General features: G+C 33.7%; 1 protein-coding gene across 4 annotated transcripts in view; it reads left to right on the top strand.

The window, feature by feature from the left end:
* Window positions 1–437: 437 nt before the first annotated feature.
* Window positions 438–22,400, top strand: part of LOC140448584 (PRKCA-binding protein-like) — a 46,223-nt gene continuing 24,260 nt past the window's right edge. The window contains exons 1-4 of one of the 4 annotated variants that reach the window (XM_072541665.1): window positions 442–618; window positions 3,776–3,879; window positions 9,176–9,248; window positions 10,587–10,712. In XM_072541665.1, coding sequence (XP_072397766.1) covers window positions 9,214–9,248; window positions 10,587–10,712 — 161 coding nt within the window. In that variant the 5' untranslated portion in view covers window positions 442–618; window positions 3,776–3,879; window positions 9,176–9,213. Of the gene's footprint in view, window positions 619–3,775; window positions 3,880–9,175; window positions 9,249–10,586; window positions 10,713–22,400 lie in introns of all 4 variants that reach the window. The other 3 variants (XM_072541666.1, XM_072541668.1, XM_072541669.1) reach the window with 3 other exon arrangements.

Raw genomic sequence — 22,400 nt, 5'->3', positions numbered from 1 at the left:
ATTTTTAATTCAATTGTATTTAGTACATAAAAAGCATCTATTATAAGTCATTGTCCACTCTCTATTTATTTACAATCTTAAAATATATTTAAAATAGTTTAAAACAAGTTATTACCAATATTTTAGCGCCATCTAATGTCTATAAAAATATTATATATTTTATAATCACAGTTAACCAGATATGGTTATAGCTTAAGTTATTGTACGTTATATTATCAAATTAATTAAAATGTTTAACTATATTATTGCTTAACTTAAAACGTGCTATACCAACACATACCTATATATTTAATTTAATATAGCAATACTGCAGGTTTGTCATATTACAGACTTCTAACATTTCAACTTATCACTTGATACTCTCCACAACAGATGTCACGACAAAGTAAATTCAAAATGAAATCGATAACTGACGCCTGCGTCTCGACGCATGACGTTTCTGTCATGTACCACAAGTGATAAAAGTTATCAAATTTATTGGTTTGTTTGTTTATCTTTGTACCTAGTTCCGTTAATTATTTAATAAAATAGTTTATTTCCGCCAGGTTAAGTAGCTTTTATTACTAGATAGAGTATGTTGGATCTAGAATTTGACTATTTTTTTGAAGAAGATAAAATGTAAGTAGTTGTAAAAGTTTAATATTGATTACCACGCTTTTTTAATTATATGTAGTAAGGTTATTGTACTAAATAAGGTAAATACTCGTGACAAAGTAACGTTGATAATTCATTACATATTTGATATTGATTTCGTTCTTTTAAGATAAATAAATGTTATTTCACGACGAATTCGTTAATCTAAATATTTCTATTTCTTAAAAGAAATTTATGTTTTAACTTGTTTATGCATTAATAATTAATGCTTCTGTAAAAATCCATTTATTGTCTCTTCTCCGTCGATATGTTATGTATTTTCTCTCTAACATATTTTCTGTAATGCACTGCCATTAGAGATTTTAACTAATTTACTATTTCAAATTTTTGCTTAGTTAATATATAAGTACTGTTTTGATTTAAAGCCATTTATTAGCTTTTTAGTAGGTATACTCTGTTCACTCAACCCAGCCCCAACTGTCTAGTATATCTGTTAATTAAGTTTTTGCTATGTTGGTCAAACTTTAACATCGACTGGAAATGGCTGGAAGTTACTACACATTTTGCTCATCCTATCGCTCTACAACCCAATTCAACCCCTGGCCTCCCTTAGCAAACCTCTTCATTTGTTACGGTCTGTAGCAGTTCTGCTCCATGATCGACTGCCAAAGAGATTTCTTGCGTCCTCATCCGCATTATCCTCCCATCGCTTTCTCGGTGTTCCAATAGGTCTCTTCCCCTGCATTCTTGCATTCAACAGGTTTTTTTTGGAGCCTGTATTCTTCCATCCTAAATACATGGCCTGACCATTGAAGACGCTATATTATCAACTGTCAGGTTGGGTCATGTTTCTCTCTACGATCGACTTTGTACAATGATTTTAATCTTTTTTGTGTTTATTGGCAGACCTATTTGTTTAACATGTGATTTAAGTTCCTTATACGTATTGTCACCTGTTGCTTTGATTCTGTTTCTGATATCTGTCATCTGCATATGCTGCCAGCTGGACTGATTTATTGATAAGTGTGTTGTTTTTACCTTCTGATGTTTTTCTAAGTACGTATTCCAGTGCTAAATTAAAAATGTTAATGCCAACTTATTACCCTGTTTTAATCCATGTATTATTCGAAATAAGTCTGTCATCTCATGTTGTATCTGTACCTGAGCCACTGTGTCTGTTATCGTCATTCGGATGAGCCTAACTAGTTTGGACAATATTTCAAATTAACTATGTCACGTTCCCAAGATTTGCTTAAGACCTGCTTAACCGTGAATAGTTGATCGATGGTTGATCTTCCTTGCCTGAATCCTGCTTAATATTCTCCGATGATCTCTGCAAGAGGTTGTAATCTATGGTTACGTATGCCTACTACTGCTAAATATTTTATATACACAACACAGGAAGAGCTATAGTTTTGACAGAGGCGTTTATAGCCCTTTTTATGGATTGATCATATTATACTCTTATTCCACTTTTTTAGTATTTTCTCTTATTTCTGTATTCTTTGTATGACCTCATATATCCTTTTCGTTATTTCTCTTTCTCCAACTTGAACAATTCTGCGAGTGTTTCATCAAATCTAGGAGCCTTGTTATTTTTTTGTTTCTTTCTTCTTATTCCAATTGCTCCGGTTATTTCGCCGTTTATATTCCTGCACAGATTAGTTTTTAGTTTATAACCTTGTGTTTTGTCTTCTATAAGTTTATTTCGATGTCCATTAGTTGTTTCTTTATGTGTTTTCTCTTTTCTTATTTACTCACTTTATCAACTATTTGTCTTTTGTTTTCCAATACCGTTTTCCTTTCTCTAGTTCGTCTATTGTTCATCTTTCCTTCCATTCTTAGCATTAATTTTGCAGCAGTTAATGTGGCTTTACTTACTAGGTTCCAGTGCTCTTCTAATGATATTTCTTTTTTTTCTTCATATTCAGTCAGCTTCCTCTTTATTTCTTCTTTAAATTTCTTTTGAGTTTCTGGACTTTTCAGTTTTTCGGCCACTGAAAGCCACCAAAGGTGGCTTGCCTCCTGCTGTTTTCTGCTTCTTCGTAGGTCCCATGTTGTCTTCTGGCAATGGGAAGTATGTCAACCAATCCTAATAAGTATGAGCGTTATTCGTTTAATCTCAGTTTATGGTAGTCATAAAAAAGCTTCCTTTGCAGCTATATTTACACTTAACCTGTATAACCTAAAACAAAGCAACCACATGGTAATTTATTGTAAAATTTATAAAAATAAAAGGAAAAACACTACTGTTAATACATACAATTAAATGCCGTACTTAAAATTAGGCCTAGGTCTAATTGTATAAGACACATCCAGTAAAAATTGTTAGCAAATGTAGACTAATTTGGTCTTTTCTAGAAACAAACCTAGTCTAGAGCAAGAGGTAATAAACTGCATTAGAATTTGGAGTTCAAGTATCCTTATTCCGTTGCGTGTTGAGTATTTAATATCTGTCCTATTACGAGGCAATAATTTCTGTTGTGTGGCTTCAAATTTTTACATATACGGAATGCCGATCCATAGCATAACCCAGTTTCCGGATGACCATTTCACCCGCTTTCATCAGTTCCCGGCCCAACTTTCCACTCGGATTGTATAGCAAATCTCCAGTTGGGTTGCTCGGTTTAACAGGAGACAGCAGCGTAAAGGTCAAAGTTGGATTTGAGTACCCCCGTACTACCCCGCGTTCTACCCCCCCCATATTTATCGTCACCAGCATCCTACCGCCTACGGGTATTTATCATCAGACAATTTTATTTTCGTGTTTTTCATATAATTTTAAAGCTATTTAATTTGAATGAATAGCAGTATCTATAAATTTTCGGTACTTCTTAAAATCTACATGTTTCGAAAAAAAAAAAAAAAAAAAATAGTGGAAAAACCCATGAAAATTTTTGCCGACGGGCACTCTAACTATATGCACACTCTTTATGTGAACTATTATAGTATAATTTGGCATAAACAGTCAATACTCCGTACTTGACCGATAAATACGGGTAAAAATAAATTCAGTAGGTACTACGCTGCCATTTTGTTATGTATGTGGTATTCAAATTATTTTAATCACTTAAATGACCTCATTACAACAAAATTTACCTTTTCGAAATTTAGTACAATAACTACACGTTTTGTATAACTTGAGTTAAACATTTATTTATATACTTTTGTTTTTCTGTAGTGCCTAAGTAAATTAATTTGATCTGTCTAAATGTACCAGTACTTTTATACAGAAATGTATCCAATGGCATATTACTACCCTACGTTTTATCATGAGGATCGCATGTAATGTAACTTTTAGATTTTTCGCTGCTTAAACTGCACGTAATATTATTGTTCTAACAAGGCTATTTGCTTTTTTACTAATTACTGCTTATGCTTGCCATATATTTCTTTTATTGATTCTATTTATATATTTATATAATTATATCATATAATAACAAATGGGCATATTACTAGGACTTGTAGAGGTTTTAATATTGTTTCTTGTTATGTATTATTCACCAAGAAAAAACAAGCATTATTTGCAGTCTGTTCTAAAAGCTTAATTATACAGTGAGGAGCAAAATTATGGAATAAATTCATTTTTCGATAATAGGCTACCTTGGTGACACATTCCGAAGCAGTTGGATTTTTTTTAATTTTTGGCATTAACAGACTTTTTAGTCCCGGATTTGATAATTCCATTATCATATAGAATATCCAAAAGTACAATTTTTTAAATAGGACAGCCTGTATATTTTTTAACATTCCTCTTATAATCCCTGTTCTTATAATATAAAGTTTCATACTACTATAAAGGGTATTTAACGAATTATTGTTACTTTTATTTCGATATCGATATGAAAAAATAAATACGCAAACAATATGTTCTAGTTTTTAATTTAAGTTTAACAGAAATCATTAATAAATATTCGTATACAGGGTGAACTACAAGAAAAAATAAGATTTTCTCACATTTTCTAAATGTACACCTCTATATTTTATATTTTTTAAAAGGCTGCAAGCATCTATTCTATGACTTTTTAATTTTAATGAAGAATTTCTTATAATATGTAACTAAATGCTTGCTTTCTGAGATATTTTTAGTTTTCTTTAAAGTTCACGAATACGTTCAATTTTTGTAAGTAGAAATAACTTTTTAATTTACCTTTTAACCTGTAGCTTATAGAACCGGAGTTTGCGAAGTCATTAGCAGCAATAAAATATTAGGCCATTCAAGTTTCAGCAACCCAATAAAAGATGAACAATTGCAACAATTGTAAATTGTTGATTTTTGACAATAAGAATACTTAATTGTATGTTGTGCAGTTTACCGATTCATATTCAATGTCTAAATATTGAACAAGAAGAGGTTATAAGAATAACTAGGGCAAAATAGATTATGGCAAAAAGATAACAAATATCACTCAGAAAACTGCCTAACATAGAATCCTTCGAAATAAAACAAGCTATGGTACAATTAAAGAACAATAAGGCTCCGGGCCCAGATGGAATACTTGTAGAACTGATGAAGGAGGGGAGTGAAATTATTCTCGAAGAATTGAAATTTTTTTTTAACGAATGTCTTCACAGAGGAGAAGTCCCGGATAATTGGAATGAAAGTTTGACAATACTTCTCTTCAAAAAAGGAGACAGGGCAGATCTGAAGAACTATAGGCCAATCTCCCTGCTGTCCCAAATGTACAAACTGTTTATGAGAGTAATAACTAACAGGTTAACGTCAAAACTCGATAGCTATCAACCGGCAGAGCTGGCAGGATTCCGAATAGGTTACAGTAGAGCGGATCATCTTCTTACAGTCAGAACGCTAATAGAGAAAGCCAATGAATATCACTTGAACTCATACATTGGTTTCGTTGATTATGAAAAGGCATTCGACTCCATATAACTTTGGGCAATAGAGAGAGTTATGAAAAACTGCAGGATAGACTCCCGATACAAAATGCTCATACATAATATTATATAAGATATAAGAAAGCTACAATGAAAATACAATTAGATGCGAAAACCAAAGCTATACCAATCAACAGAGGAGTTCACCAGGGAGATGTTATCTCACCGAAGCTATTCACACTTGGACTGAAAAACGTGTTCAAAGACATTAACTGGGCAGATAAAGCAATAAATGTTAATGGAAGAAAACCGAGTCATTTGAGATACGCTGATGATATTGTAATATTCGCTAGTTTCGAAGAACTACAGACCATGATGACGCAACTATTCCAAGCTTCGGAAAAAGTAAGTCTTAAGATGAACTTGGAAAAAACAAAAATAATGACAAATACATCGAACATTAGAGAAATAACGTTGAACGACATACATTTAAAAACAGTACGCGAATACCACCCAAATTACCCAAATTACCAGAAGAATAAGGTTGGCGTGGGCAGCATTTGGAAAACTGAGTTGGATCTTGAAAAGCACTAAATTAGAAGAATATTTCAAAACCAGAATTTACGATCAGTGTATCCTGCCTATACTCACGTATGGTTCACAGACGTGGGCAATCACCATGTCTAATATGGATAAAATAGTAAGGGCACAAAGAGCGATGGAAAGATCAATGCTCGGGGGGAGACTTATAGACAAAAAAGCAAAAAAATGGATTAGAAGCAAAACCAAAGTAAAAGACGCAGAAGAACACGCTGCCAAATTAAAATGGAGCTTCGCAGGACACAATGCCTGACTGAAGGATAAAAGATGGTACCACGAAATACAACAATGGAGATCATGGTTAAGAAAGTGAAGCAAAGGAAGACTACAAATGAGATGGTCTGATGACATTAAGAAGACCGGATAACACAACTGGGAACAAGTGGCACAAAATAGAAAACACTGGATTGATTTGGAGTAGGCCTAAGTCCAAAGTTGGATTACTTAAGGCTGAAGAAGAAGGGCAAAATAGAAGTCACTAAGAATCGTCTGTAATAGTTGCTGTACATTAGAAAAAAAGTTCAATAAATTACTTGATTTAATTTCCAAGTTATCAGATAGATTGGCATCGATGAAGGATCGTCTCGAGGCCTTGGAACAATCTTCTTAATCTAGCTCAATGGGAGACGATAAAGAGGTAGAGGATGTATTCAAGGTTTCCACGATTGTAAATACAATAAAACCGCGCAATCCCTTATTTAAGTCCGTTTTTTGTATTGGAAAGGTTGTTAGGAACCAAATTTTCTAGAGCTCAATGGAAGGATGACTCAACTAAATGTCAAATAAACTATTTAAATAAAGTAAGAGAGGAACTGGAAGAACTATTATTAGTACTAACCAATAACATGCCACAAAAAAACAAATAAAGTTGGTAACAATAAAAATATTTTACAGATTTTTTGTCATTTACATCTTCTAATTCCGATATTCATATTTTTGTTATAACAGAATCTTGATTAAGTCCCAGAATACCTAATTCTTTTGTAAAACTTAATGGTTATTCCATTTATCGTAAAGATCCTTTAGATCGTGCAGGAGGTGGAGTATGTGGAGCAATACGTGTTAGTGAGATATTCATATTTGAGAAGTCTTGAAATGATAAATACCTCAATGTTAGATGTCACTATAGTTTCGCAGATAGTTTTTCAATATATTGTGCTACTTGCTGAACAAAAATTTTAATCTGTTACTCAAACACCTGTAAACAGTTTTTGTAATTTTCTGGATCTTTGGTTAAAAATTCTCTTTTTCAGAAGTTTTTCTGAAGCGCCAAATTTCTGTCTACTGGTTTTCCACATGGCTAATCCCGACATCCTACACGGATTCCAAATTTGTTTTCTTCGATTGACATATAACTATTGTGGAAACAACCATGAGATGACAGAATTGAGAGGAATATTCTAGTGCAAGCTTTACAATGAAAGTGGAGTGCCAAAATTTTACTTGTCTTTACTGGCGTGCAAATGAGACTGGCGTGGCTACTGGCGCCAACGAATCAATGTATTTATATAAACTTGCCTTTAGTCAAACTTTAGCGAAAAAATCTGAGTTGCATTAAGAATTAATAGTCGGTGATTATCATCGCAGATTGGCTTTTTGTCAATGGTCTCAGCAGCAAGTGCATAATATGACCGATTTTTTTTTGATGATGTACTTTTTGAAGATGGGGCTACATTTCATAAATATGGAACAGTGAATCGACATAATTTTTATTACTATGCATTAAGCAATCCCTACTTTATTAACAGTCATAGTTAAACTAGGTGGTCTATTTATGTTTGGGTGGTATTGTTTGGCACCCAAACATATATTGTGTATTGGTCTACATTTTTTTGATGATCGTGTGAGTAGTGCTATACAGTGTTAATCAAAAGTCCGTTCCCTCCCTCGTATCTTTTGAACGGTTATACTTATAATAGTGAACTTTGAAGGGAGGTAATAAACAAACGTAGGCTTCTTAACTAGTCATAACAAGTGACGTAATAGTGACAGATGACGTTACAGCGCCACTGTGACAGATAATTTCAAATAGGACCTTATGGCAAGTGATACCTCGTTTGAAAGTGTTATTTTCAATACTAACCTAACAGGTGAAGTGTAGGTATCTGAAGATGTTACAAAATGCAATTGAACCGTTAATACTTGAAATTCTGCAGGATAATCCACATGAATTCGGCAACTTGGAAATAACGTTTTAACAAGATGGTGCTCCTGTACACCATTATAGTGCAGTAAGACGTTACCTAGATGAGGAACATCGTGGTAGATATATTGGACGACGAGGTACGATAGAATAGCCAGCGCGGTCACCGGACCTCACACCATTAAATTTTTTCCGTGGGGATACTTGAAATCTAAAGTTTACGATACAGCACTCGACAATATTGACATTTTGAAACAACGAATTGTTGAAGGATGTAGAGCAATTTACCCCGACACATTTGAATGAGTACAGCAAGAGTTTAGAAATAAGATGCATTACTGTCAGGAAGTAGATGGAGCACATTTTGAACACTTACTATAAGAACTGGTTGTTAAATATTTGTTAATTAAATGAGAAGCCACAATTTTCGTATTTATTTAATTTATTCATCAAAATGAGCTTAAACTTAAACAAAATTATTATGACTGAATAGGTATTTTCAATACCTTTCAAACGAGGTATTACGTTCCATAAGGTCCCATTTAAAATTATCTGTCATAGTGGCGCTGGAACGTCGTTTGTCAATATTACATCATCTGCCACTATTGCGCCACTAGTTGGGAAGCCTACGTGTGTTTATGACCTCCCTCCAAATTTCACTATGGTGAACGGACTTTTGACAAGTGCTGTATATCTGGATCTTCTGAGTAATAATTTGTAAAAGGTTCCACTTAATATTCTACAAAGAATGTGGTTTGTACACGACGGTGCTTAAGTTCATCACCCTGCTCTTATTCACAGTCATCTAAATAATATCTATTGGGCCTGGCTATGGCTATGATGAATTTTGATCTCTTGAAGGAGAAGAATTCTGAAGAGCATTAAAAATAAATGACCCTTACCAAAAAATTTAACTTGTTAGTTATCCTTAGAATAGGATGCAGTAAATTAGGTAGGTTTTATAACTAATTGTCTTTTATCATCTAATAGTTGACATTTTAGATAAGCGTTGGAATAACAGTTAAATCTATTATTACAAGATGACAACGCCCGATAACGAAGATTTACTGAAGTTGTAAGTATTAGTGTTTCTTTAGAAAGACAGTCTTAATAAAAAAAAAATAATAAAAACAAATCAACATTAATTGTGCTACATATTTTAATATCACTACCGTTTGTCAAGTAATAATCTTAATAATGTTTGTATAAAGTGTATATTAGACTATAGTTTTCTAATAAATTATAGTCCAGAGAAATAAGGTAAACAATTACCCTGTTACCAATAAGTGCATTTGGATTCTGGAATGGGGTATTAGCCCATTTTTTTCGAGGCTGTCAGCTTCCTTATTTCCTGCAATTCCCTTGTGACCTGGTACCCACATCAAAGACTTTTGCCCTACGAGTATCTCGGTTGAGACATTCTTGGGCATTAATGTCTATAGAATGTATTTCTGCCTGAAAGGTAATTGAGGCGTTTCCAAGAGATTTGGATAGTCTGAAATTGGGCTCAGTAACTCCCACTCCGTCCTCTTTCATCTATCTGAGATCCATCCGTACAACATACCAGTGAACCATCTTTTAATTTCCGTTTAACTTCTTCACCCATTTGGTGGTTTTTATGACCACTTTAAACGGTGTTTCGAAATCGAGTTTTACTGGCATGGCATCTGTCGGCCTGTCCTTCGAATCCAATGGAATTTCTTTTCAAGATTTTTGGGTGGCCAACTAAATCTCCAGGTTTTATTATTTGTGTCTGTCGCAGTTCTAAGGCGGTAGTTACTGCCTCCCTCCTTATGCCAGGGAAGATGGTTCAGCATCGCCTATAAAGCTGCAGTGGTGCATGTTGACATTGCCCCTGTAATTACCAGACAAGCTAGCCGCTGCACTTTTTGCAGCAAATTATAAACATAAACGAAAGTTTAAACACTACAAAATTTACCATTACACAATTTAAAGTTGCAAAATATTCTGTTTCGTTTTTTACAAATTTTTACGCAAAGGGTAGTTTTTAGGGGTTAAAAAATAGTTATAAACTGTAAAATACATTTCTATGTGAGAAACAAATCTTGATTTAATATACTTACACCTAATTTAGATTTAAATAACGCTTATATCTGCTATTTTTTTTTTGTAAAAATGGACAGTTTTCATCCTTTAAAAACAGAGATCACCTATTCTAGTCATATTAATTTTGAAGAGGAAGGCACGATAAGCTTAGTTGCCAAATTTCATCTAAATTGGAGCGGTTCTTTAGAATTCGGAAGTTTTGCAATATTTTGCCTTGAGTAAAACTAGTATAATTTTTGTGTGTTGTGTTAATTGTCACATTACTACAAATTACTTAATCAAATAAATTAATTTGTCCTATATTTTGTTGATATATATATAATCTTTCTTATTTTTTTTTTGTTAGTTTGGAAAAAAATGAAGATGCATCTTCGTCGGAACAACCCACAGAAGTATATTTGGATACTCCAGAATTGGAAGTTATCCAATTTGATTTGACACTTGTTGACAAATATCATCGAGAAAATACAATGTAAGTTATAATAAAATAAAGTATTTTTCTAGAAAGAGTTTTATTTTTTAATGGATGGAAAAAAGTTTTTTAACATAAATAAATATGACGATATTTTAATTAAATTAAAGTAAAGGTTATTAAAACGTTTTTTTTTTACATAAACGTTTTGCTAAATTGGCCTATCAGGCTTTGCAGGCCCCTGGCTTCCAAAAACTTGATTATTTCTTTCAATTTTTTTCGATACTTGCTTTTTCTCTCCAATCTCTCACGTCTATTTCTGACAAGTCTTGCTTTACTGCTTTCTTGGACGTCCTCCTATTTTCCCCATTTCTTCCTCCACCAGCATTGTTTTAACATTTCGGTTCTATGGCATTCTTATAAGTGAGCCATCTAGCTCTGTAGGCTCGTATTTTTGTTGTAATTATTGGTTTTCCATACATACTCATTATTTCTTTATTTTTTTCGTGTCTCCAAATATTTTCTACCGTCTGTATTCCTCCGAAGATTTTTCTAAACACTTTTTATTTCTCAGATTTCCACTTTCTTTTTTTTTTCTACTGGTTCATAATCTACGTTTCGCTGGCATATATTATCGCGAGTCTGTTTACTGTCTCTTAGACGTCCATCGCACTGTTAGCTTTCGACCTTTTGTCTACTTTATTTACTTCTTTTCCTTTGTTTATTATAGTTACTCCTAAGTACCCAAATTCTAAGAGTGGCGCAGAGACGAATGTTACGCTGGTATCATGGTCTATGCTGGTAGTGAGGTCGCGTGGGTTGCTAGAATCACCATATTATCCGCGTACGCTGTGCACTGTTCCCTGCTATTGAAAGTAGTCCTGTTTGTGCTCATATTTGATCTTCTTACGATTTGTTCTAATACTAGATTGAATTAATTCGTGATAGCTGATCCTCTTGTTTTAAACCTCTATTCACTGTTAACTACCTTGAAGAGCTTTTTTCCATTTTTACACTATTTCTTATAATCCTAAGCGTCATTTTCACTAACCTTATATTCTTTTCTGGTATTTCTAATGTTCTCATGGCCTCACATAACATCTTTCGGTTTATGGCTTCGTTTGCCTGTTTAAAATCGATAAATAACATATGTTATCCTTAGTATCCTGGTCAAAGAAGAAGAGGAAGACCCAGAACAAGATTCCTAGATAACATAGATCAAGATATGAGAAATATGGAAATACGTGCTTGGCGGAGGAAGGCGATGGATAGGGACGAATGGAAAAAATTCTTGGGGAGGCTAGGACCCACACATGGTTGTAAAGCCAAAATGATGATGATGATATCCTTAGTTTTGTTCATAGCTATTATTTTAAATTAATTTTAAACTACTTATTTGATCAGTAGTAGTTCTTCCTGGTCCAAAACTGCTCAGGTATTCTGCGATAACATTTTTTATATTTCATTACTCTTTTCCTGAGAATTTTTGCAAGTATTTTATAGACTACTTCTAATAGTGCTATACCTCTACAGTTTTTGTACTTCGGTTTGTCGCCTTTTTTGTAGGTCGGACAAATAAGGGTGCCATTCCATTGTTTTGGCATTTCTTCTTTTTGCGAAACTGTTAATAAAAGCGGCATATTCTTTCTTTTAGTTTTTCGCCGCCTTCAAGTCTCAGCTGGGTTAATACTTTCTCCTACACTTTTGTTACTTTGTAGGTCTCTTATTATTTTTTCGGCTTCATTAAAAGTTGGTTCCTCGCACGTCCCTTCTTTATCCTCTTGCCAATTCTCATTTCCCTCCAGTTTCTCTCGTTGGTGTATATTTAACAAATATTCGAAGTATTTCGCCCATCTGTTTAATTTTTCTGTAGTTTACTCCTATAAAGAAACTTTCTTTGTTTCTGCAATAATTTATATTAATATTTTTAGTTTCTCTGGATTTATTGACTATTATATTCTCTTGAACCTATTGGTAAACATTTTTTACGTTTTTGTTTCTGTAGGTTTCTTCTATGTTTTTCAATTGCTTTTCTAGCTGTTCCCTTTTCTCCTTTTGACCATTTTTTAAATTTCTCTTCTTTTAGTTACATCGTTTTCGATCTATTTTGAGTATTTCTCTGTTTAGTCGTACCTTTACCCTGTTTCTTCTTGCCAACGTATTCCTATATTCTTTATCAAACCAGTCTTTATGTGAACTCTTTCTATACACTTTTCCGCTGCTTCCGATATGGATATCTGTATGGTCTGCTATTCTTGATCTATTTCTTGTTTGACTGGATTTTCTAGCTTTTTATTTATTTCTTCTAATTGGTAATTCAATCTGTCTCTAATATGTTTTGGAAATATTGGTAATTTTTGTTTTAACTTTGATATTACTAGTGTGTGGTCACTCTTGTTATCTGCTCCTCTCTAACTCTTGCAATAGACTATTGCCTGATCATGTTTGCTTTATATTAGGACATGGTCTATCTGATTTTTTACTTTTTCATCAAGAAAGTCCATTTTACTTTATAAATATCTTTATGATCAAAACTTGTGCCAGCTTTTTTCATTTTGTTTTCTGTAGCAAATTTGATCAACTTTTCCCCATTTTCATTTGATTCTTTATAAAAAATTTATCCTCCCGATATTCTTCTATATATTTCCTCTTTTTCGACTTTGGCATTCAGGTCTCCAATAATTATTTTTATATCACATTTCTGTATACTCCCTATTAGGGTGCTAAGATTTTCGTAGAACTCTGTTTTGGTTTCTAAATATTTATCTTCAGCGAGCGCATGTACGTTAATGATACTTTTCTTTTTATACTTTCCTTTTACTGCCAAATAACATATTCGATCTGATATTGCTTGAAAATCTACAACTGCTTTGTTTACTTCCTCAGATACCTCCAAAATATCTCTTGATCCCCCCCCCACTCTTAAACAGGTTGCTCTTTCCTATTTTTATTATTTCATTTCCCAGTTGTTTCGTTTCTTGCAGGGAAAGGATATCTATTGTATAATTTTACATAATTTGGTCCCAGTATAAAAAATAAATAAGCTTACATAGAAGTAAAGACTTCTACTAACTTTGACTACTAACGACTTCTTAAAGTAACTATCATTTTGTCACATTACACACTCTTGCCCAAGTTGGTAACGTCTTTGCTTAAACGCAGGATCATACATTGACTATGTTCATACAATTAACTTGTTTTGCTAGCTAATAATTTAACTTTCAACAATTAAATTTAATTTGATTCACCTTATTAACTTAATTTTCATTCACTTTAATTTTAATTATTACAACAACATAATTCTTCAAAACGGATTATTTCACAACACAATATCCTGATTGAGCTATTGTTTGAGTGTCCGCCAAAAATCCAGCTTTTGGCTGTCTTGAAGACCTGTAATTTTAACAAAAATTGACTTCCTTCCCGACTTAGTCAGTTAGCTGGTTCTAATAGTCGGACAAAGTTGTCCCCCTTTCGAACAAGGAAGATATATGTTTCATTTTAAATTTTATAAGGTCGACCTAGTGTCATTGTCATTACAATATTAAAATTAACCATGATTTTCATGTAATATAAGCATTTCTATAAGTATTTTGCACATGTTTTGTAATTCAACAGTCAAAATTTTACCTTATGTTTTTATCATTTTAAAGTGGAAATCTACTTTCAAGTTTTTTACTGATTAATCCTTTTGGATGATTTTACAATTATTTTTTAATAAAAGTTTTTTTTTAACTATGGTATACAGCCAACCACTGAAATTTTTCCCTTTTACGTTGTATAAAAAATAACTTTTTTCCATTTATAAATGCTAATTGCTAGATGATTTTAGTATCAAGAGCTTTTAGCACTAAACACTTGAACCTTTAGTAAGAATAGTTTTCCTAGATATATAGAAAATTGTATTGCTACAGATGGGTTTTTGTAAGTGGAAATTATATTTTTAAAAAACGTAAAAAACTCGTAGTAGTATAGTTTTAGTATAGTGAAAACATAAAGTTGCAACTTTACACCACTTGGATTTAAACAAACATAAGAGAACACTTTGTTTTTCAATATACACTAACACGCACTTTTCACAAGTTACAAAAAGGCACAATGAATGGCTTTAGATGCTTTAAAATATTTAGTAAAGTTATATATTATTTAATTTAAAGATTTATGAATATGAACTAAAAAACTAAACTATATTTCGTTCTAAAAATTCATCAAAATGGAAAGTAAACTAAATAAGATTGGGACGTAGTTGGAGTTGCACAGATTAGAAGGAATGGAGAAAGCCTATCCAATTTAAAATTCAGTCATATTTGCTATTATGTAGAAGAGAACGATGAAAATGGAAGTATTGGGTCCTTCAGTAATAAAAAATAAGCTGAGAATCATAACGTATATTCTAGAATTCCGTTCGTATTCTTAAAATTCATTGAACTGTAAAAGTCTCAAAAGATGAAGTGTTAAGACGTTATGACAGAAAGCTTATGAACACAATTAACATAAGAAAAACATCGTATCTGGGCCACATACTTTGACACGATAAAAACTCTCTTCTACACGTCATGATGCAAGGAACAGTAGAGGGAAGAAAAGGCTTGGGAAGAAAGAAGAAATCTTGGCGGAGGAATATCAGAGATTGGACTTACTTTAGTGTTGAACAGATGTTTCACGTTGCAAAAGATAGGGAAGCGTTTAAAGAAGAGATCGCCAACCTTCGTTAGAAGACGGTACAATAAGAAGAATGTCCTAGAAGTTTTGAAACAAAATATTAAGGACATTCGTCTATCTGTTGATATTCCAATCTGGATTTTTGCTCTACTCACCAATGTTTTTGATCTCTGTGGAGTAAATATACGTGGTCTTACATTTTTCTGTCTTTACCAGTCTATATGCTTGTTTCCCTCGGGCTTATTTTTAATAAGTTGGGTTAGCGCTTTTTGCTTTTTGTATGTTTACAAAACATTATCACATTAATTTTTGTAACCATGGGTCCGAAGAAGATGATGGTGGATATTGAATTAAAGAGTGAACTCATAGAAAAACATGAGCAAGGTGTGCGAGTAATTGACTTGACAAGGATGTATGGGCGTAGCACATCAATGATATGTACTGTGCTTAAACAGAAGGAGTTGATAAAGGGTATAACGCCAGCTAAGTGCGTTACAATAAACTATTAGCTCCAAACCTCTCTCCATGAAGATATGGAGGAACTACTGATAGTGTGGGTGACCGAGAAGCAGCTTCAAGGTAACCTTGACATAAAGCATCATATGGTATAAAGCAGGAGCGGTATACGGTGATTTGTTGAAGCAGATCCCACACACTTCCACAAACGAAGAATCGAAAGACTCGTTTAAAGCTAGTCGGGGCTAATTTGACACCTTTAGGAGAATGACTGGCATTCACTTTGTCGTTAAGCATTCACATGTCGTTAAGCATAGTGAGGCACCAAGTTTACATGTAAAGGCAGCTAAGGTTTACATTAAAATGTTTTCCGAACTGAAGGAAGCCTATGGATACATCCTCCACCAAGTTTTCAACTGTGACAAGACAGGGCTTTTCTGGAAAAGGATGCAGAATAAGACTTACATAACGCCAGAGGAAAAGACAATGCCAGGTCGCAAACCCATAAAGGATAATTTAACTCTAGGAATGTACGCCAATGAGAGTGGCGACTACAAAATCAAGCTTCTGCTAGTATATCATTCGGAAAACCCCAGAGCCTCAAAGTCACATCAGATTTTAAAAGAAAAACTGCAAGTTATGTGGAGTGCGAAGGTGTGGGTCACCTAAAAATTCTTTATGGGTGGATAAACCTGGTGTTTGGCCCGTCGGTTAAAAATATCTGCAGGAAAACAACCTACCCACTTTTCTTGTCCTCGACAATGCCCCTGCTCACCCACCAAATCCCGAAGATGATTTACTCAAAGAGTTCTCTATCTACCACTAAACACCCGTCCTATTTCTAACGGAATGGTATCCCAATCTTAGGTGATTTCTAATTTTGAAAAGTTGTACACCAATCACATTTTTCGGTGATGCTTTTGGGTGACGGAGAATACAAACCTTACCCTTCTAGAGTGTTGGCAGGACCACTGTAACATCGTGATATGCATAAGAATTATTGATGGGCTAGGTGTTACAATGATATCCTTAACCTCTGCATGGAAGAAGCTATAGCCTCAGGCTGTAGATGAAAGGGATTTCGAAACCCTAAGTGTCAGCGGTACAGGAGATTATTTCTCTGGGAAAATCCATGGGTTTGGAGTTGGATAAGATAGATGTGAACGAACTCATCGAGGAACAGTGTCAGCAGCTGACAACCCAGGGGTTACACCAGCTATATTCGGCATAGTATACGGTGGTTCAACGAAAAATTAGTTTTGCAAGGAGCCAGAGATCGAGTACGTTATGTCTACAAGAGGTATAAAGCAGATCTTGCAATATGGGAGAAAGTTGCAGAGTTCGTGAATAAAAATTACCCCGAAAAAGTTGCAACTGGTCGTGCATCGAAGATTTTCAACGATACTTGCCTAACTCATTTCTATAATATCCTGGAAGACAGGAAGAAATAAACCTCCTTGAACAGTTTTTTAAACGATCTGCAGGTGAAAATTAGCAAAGCGTGATGAAAAAAGCGAAGACCAGTGACGAAAATTAAGCGCTTCCGTAAGCACTTCACTTTTTTTACGTTTTTATAAGATTTATTTGTTATTTATAAATAAATGTTTCTTCTTCTAAATACATTTTTTTCCAAAGCACTTAACAAAAACAACTGAGGTGGTGTTTTGGGAGCTGGAACGGGTTAATTGCATTTCAGTTAATTTCAATGGAAAAAATTACTTTGAGAAACGACTTAAATTTGTATGTCGAGGTACCACTGTACTTGTAAACTTTCAACATTAAGGAAGAAATAGAACAGTTTTATAATAACTTTTATAAAGCTGTTGCAGAAAACCACGAACATTTCATGATAATATGTGGCGGTTTCACTGCCAAAAACGAGATCGACCATAACATCACAGACAAAAAATACACAGTTAAAGATGCTACAGTCTTAAATCAATTTTCGGTCGCAAGCGATCCTAGAATGGTCCGAACATTTATGTTAACTCGCTTTCTTTGCTGTTTCCAAAGTTTCTACTGAAATTTAATTTTCCGTGTCGGACAATTCAAAATCTGAATTGATATTTTTACATTTATGAACTCGCAAAACAAGTTTGACAAACGATAAATTAAAAACCAACTGTTACTTCATAATAAATCGCAATGTCGTTATACATGTTGTTAACGCTTGTAACGAAATCAAGGCAGACTTTATTATCAAACAGCGATAGGAAAGAAAAAATAGTGATAGGAAAAAGCTTCTGGCGGTTCTCGGCGTCCATTTTCCGCTGTTAACCGACAAAACGTTATTTTGTGGACAAAAAATTGTACAGAAAATGTGTATTTTCTGTTCGGTCTTAAAAAAATATGTTTTTATATTACCCTGTATGAGGTACAATTATTGTTGAATAATACTATTACGATCATATTGGAGCTTTCTTTTATAAATGCATACAATAGTATTTAATTTAAACTAACTGAAAGAACTTCAGCATTCGTCTTTAGTCACGGATAAGCCTAATTAAAGACCGTTAACGTATTATAAACGTGAGAAAAAATGTCGTTGGGTTATAAAACAACTTCATCAAAGAAGTTTCTGATTACATTTCATTAACAAACTTGCTTGAAAGTTGTTCAGGTTTTAATTAACTTTTAACTACACTCGGATTATGAGTTGGTTGATTAATTATGTGTCGTATGCTTTTTCTGATGAACTGTAGCAGAAAACTTCAACTTCTGGAAAACGAAAAGAGCCCTTTTCAATGCCATTACATGCATTTTTTACTACATAGTAAAATGTTCTGTCGAGATAGTTGAGAATACGACACAAGGATTAATTTGGCTTATGTGTAGACTTGTGGAACTTAAAGCTGTTTTAATTGAAAATTATGTTTTATGTGGCAGATTATCCGATTCTTTTTTTTAAGATTTATAATACTTATTCTATTTTTTTCGACTGTTTTTCTCATGTTACCATCATTATTACTATGTTTACTATAATATTATTATTATAAATTCTTTTACCTAATCTCTCCATCGTATTTTTATTCTGTCATTCATCTTCTTCTTCTTCTTCCTACTTTATAAATAGGCAAAATGCCTGTTTTACTTCGGTTTTTAGCCTCAATTGACGTTGTCTGACCATCTTTTCCTCGGTCGTCCCAATGTTCTTCCATTTGGCGATTTGTCTCTTGCTATTCGTACTATTCTATTTTCTGTCATTCTTTCGATGTGTTAATTTCATTCCACTTTTCTTCTTTTGGTCCACTCGTTTATTTCCTCTATACCACATCTCGCTCGTATTTCCTCACTTCTTACTCTGTCTCTTAGAGTTTGGTTTATTATTTTTCGTAAGAATTTCATTTCTGTTGTTTCCAGTAGTCTTTGTGTTTTCGCCGTATCTGCTCTTGTTTCCGCTGTGTACGTCATTATCGGTCTTATTGTTGATTTATATATCCTGGTTTTCATTTCCGTTGTGAGGTATTCGTTTCTCCAGATTGTGTTGTTGAGACATCCTGCTGCTCTGTTTGTCATATTCACTTGTTTTTGTACTTCTTCTTCCACTTTTCCGTAGCTTGACAGTTTTATTCCCAAGTATTCAGTTTTCATCACTTGTTCTAATATTTTGTTATTTACGACTTGTTTAAATCGTCTCGGTTCCGCTGATATCACTATCGCTTTAGTTTTCTCTGTTGAGATCTCCATGTTGTATATGAGCGCCGTATCTTCGAAATCTTTAATTAATCTTTGTAGGTCATCTTCATTTTCGGCTGTTATTATGGCGTCGTCGGCGTTGCATATTATCCTTATTTCCTTTTCTCCCATTATATATACTCTTCTTCTTTTAATTTTCTTTATGGTTTCATCCATTATCAGATTAAATATTAATGGGCTAAGCGAATCTCAGCGAATCCAGTGATATTCCCTTTTCATATAATAAATGTATCGCGTCCCGAATTCTCACTCTATCAAACGCTTTCTTCAAATCTATCAGACACATATATGCTGGTTTGTTGTATTCCAGTGACTTTTCTTTTATTTATCTTATTACAAAAACCGCATCCGTGCATGATCTTCCTGTCCGAAATCCTTGCTGTTCCTCTTGCAGAGATATTCGTTCGTTTATTTTTGTCGCTATTATTCTTGTTGTCAATTTTAGTGTTGTATTTAATAGATTTATTGCTCGATAACTATTGGGGTCTTTCTTATCTCCTTTTTTGAAGAACATCACCATGATCGCTCTCCTCCATTCATCTGGTATTCTGTTCGTGGTGATTATTTTATTAATAAGAAGTTGCAGTTGTTGTACAAGGTGATCACCTCCATATTTTAAGAGTTCATTTGATATTTGATCTTCTCCTGATGACTTTCTGTTTTTTAATTTGTTTATTCCTTCTTTCACATCGTTTTCGGAGATTTCGGTCTTTTCCTCAGTTATTATATTTGACGTTTCTGGTAAAGGTTCTTCGTTTAGTTTTTTAAACATTTTTGTCAGTAAGGCCACCCATGTATCCTCTTGTATGTGTTCTATTTCAACTAGTTCTTTCATTTCGCTTTTTTGTTGTGTTATGAAGCGCCATACTTGTTTCTGTTGTCCATAGAAATCCATCTCTAGTCCTTTTGTGAATCTTTCCCAGTAATCTGTTTTTATTTTTCTTACCATTTGATGAGTTTCAGTTCTTATTCTTTTACATTCTTCATATGATTTATTCGTTTTTTCTGACTTATATTTTAGGAAAGCTTTCTTTTTTTGGTGACACTTTTGTTTAACCTCTAGTGTAAATCATGGTGTTTTCGTTGACCACTTTTTGTTTATTATTTTCGTTCCAAGGGCTTCTCGGGCAGCATCCAGAATATTTTTCTTAAATTTTCTTCAGCTAGTCTCTACATTGCTTTCATTTTCGATATTCTCCATTTGTATTTTCTGTTCTAGCCTTTTTTGATATAATGATTTTATAGAGCCATCTCTTAAATTTTCTATTTTTATTATTTCCTCTGAATTGGTCTGTTTAAGCTTCTCTTTTCATCTTTCATTGAATCTAATTTTTTCCAAGTGCCAAATAGTGATCGCTTCCCACATTGGGTGACGTCAAACTTCTCACATCCACTATCTGTTTGTGGTGAATATTTCTGTTTGTGACCACATAATCTATCATTGATCTATGTCCTCTTCTATTTTCAAACGTGTATTTGTGTTGAATTTTGTAATATGTATCATTCATCCTGTAATATATAAACAGCTACCACGTTTGGGCAGTGGATGAGTGTTCCTAATGAAAGATCTCTGATCATTGACAACAAGGTCACAGTATATTACTTAAAATTAAGCAATAAACTGTGACACGGTTACACAAATCATGTACACCGGTACTAAGGTCGGGGCTTCAGTCTGGTAGAGGTGTCTTGGTTGAGATTCATCAGAGCTAGACTGCAAGTAGTTCATGAGTAAGATAAAACGATTCGCAGCAAAGATTTTATTAAGTATTTCTTGTGGGTTCGTTTCGAATTTAAAAAATGGTGTCAATAACAATCGACTTGTTCCAAAAGCCTTGGAAATTGTGGGTCAGAAAGTAAAAATTGTTTGGATTAAGACTACAATTCCAATCATAAGCCACAAAAGAATTATTTTTTTATTGCGAAAATATCAAAAACAACGAATGCAAATTCTTAAGCCACTCAAGAAAAGGTAAAATATTTCCAGTTACGAATCCCAATTAAAATCATTTTTAAGAAACAGTGACAGATTGTTTGACATAGCGACCTGTAAATGTAGGATGCTGAAACTATTGCATGTAATTGCCCAAAAAAGTATCTGGGTCATATTCTGGTACTGTTACCTGATTCTCAGTATCTGGGTCATATTTGTCGTACGTCTGGTACTGATACGAATACAGTAAATGAAATTTTTTTAAGTTAAAAAAAAATGTAATTTGGACTTCAATAGCTTAGAGTTCGTCGACTGTGACGGTACTGTCACAAACACAGGGCATAAAGGAGGCACTATAGTGTTACTGGAGAATAAAATTGGACGGCCCCTGCAGTGGTTTGTCTGTCAGCTGCAAGCCAACGAGTTGCCTCTAAGACATCTATTTAAAAAACTGGATGGCAAAAAATAGTGGACCATCTGAATTTTCCGGGAATCTTGCAAAACGATTTCAAGTTTGTTAAATTCCTTCTGTAGCTTCAGTTCCAAACCAAGAATTATCTGCTGACGAATTCCGCAGCGACGATCTTAGTACAGATCAAAAATACCTGCATGATATTTGTCAAGCAGTTAAAAGTGGTGTTTATTCATAACAACTTTCTAAGAGACAACCTGGGAAAATGGTTCATTCCTGCTTGCTTACCACTGCTTTCTGTATCCTTCGATTACATCTAGCAACCGAATACCCCTCAAAAAATTTACAAATACCAAGCCATTTTGTAATGAAAGTGTATGCGTCTAAGTGGTTTTGCATTAAGGGTCAACCGGCATGCATTTATGGTGCAATATATACAGTGATGAGTGCCTTAAGAACCGGCAAAATAACGCAAAAGATAGAAAACATAATACGTTGTGAAATAAAAAGAAATGAAAGTAGTAGAGGTGGGAAATTATCGATAGAAACCTCTAAGTTACATTAAATTACAGTAGGACTATCGATAGAT

The sequence above is a fragment of the Diabrotica undecimpunctata genome, chromosome 8, assembly GCF_040954645.1.
Source record: "Diabrotica undecimpunctata isolate CICGRU chromosome 8, icDiaUnde3, whole genome shotgun sequence".
Classification (NCBI taxonomy): domain Eukaryota; kingdom Metazoa; phylum Arthropoda; class Insecta; order Coleoptera; family Chrysomelidae; genus Diabrotica; species Diabrotica undecimpunctata.
Note: the sequence above shows the minus strand (reverse complement) of the source record. Positions and strands in the feature narration are given on the sequence as shown.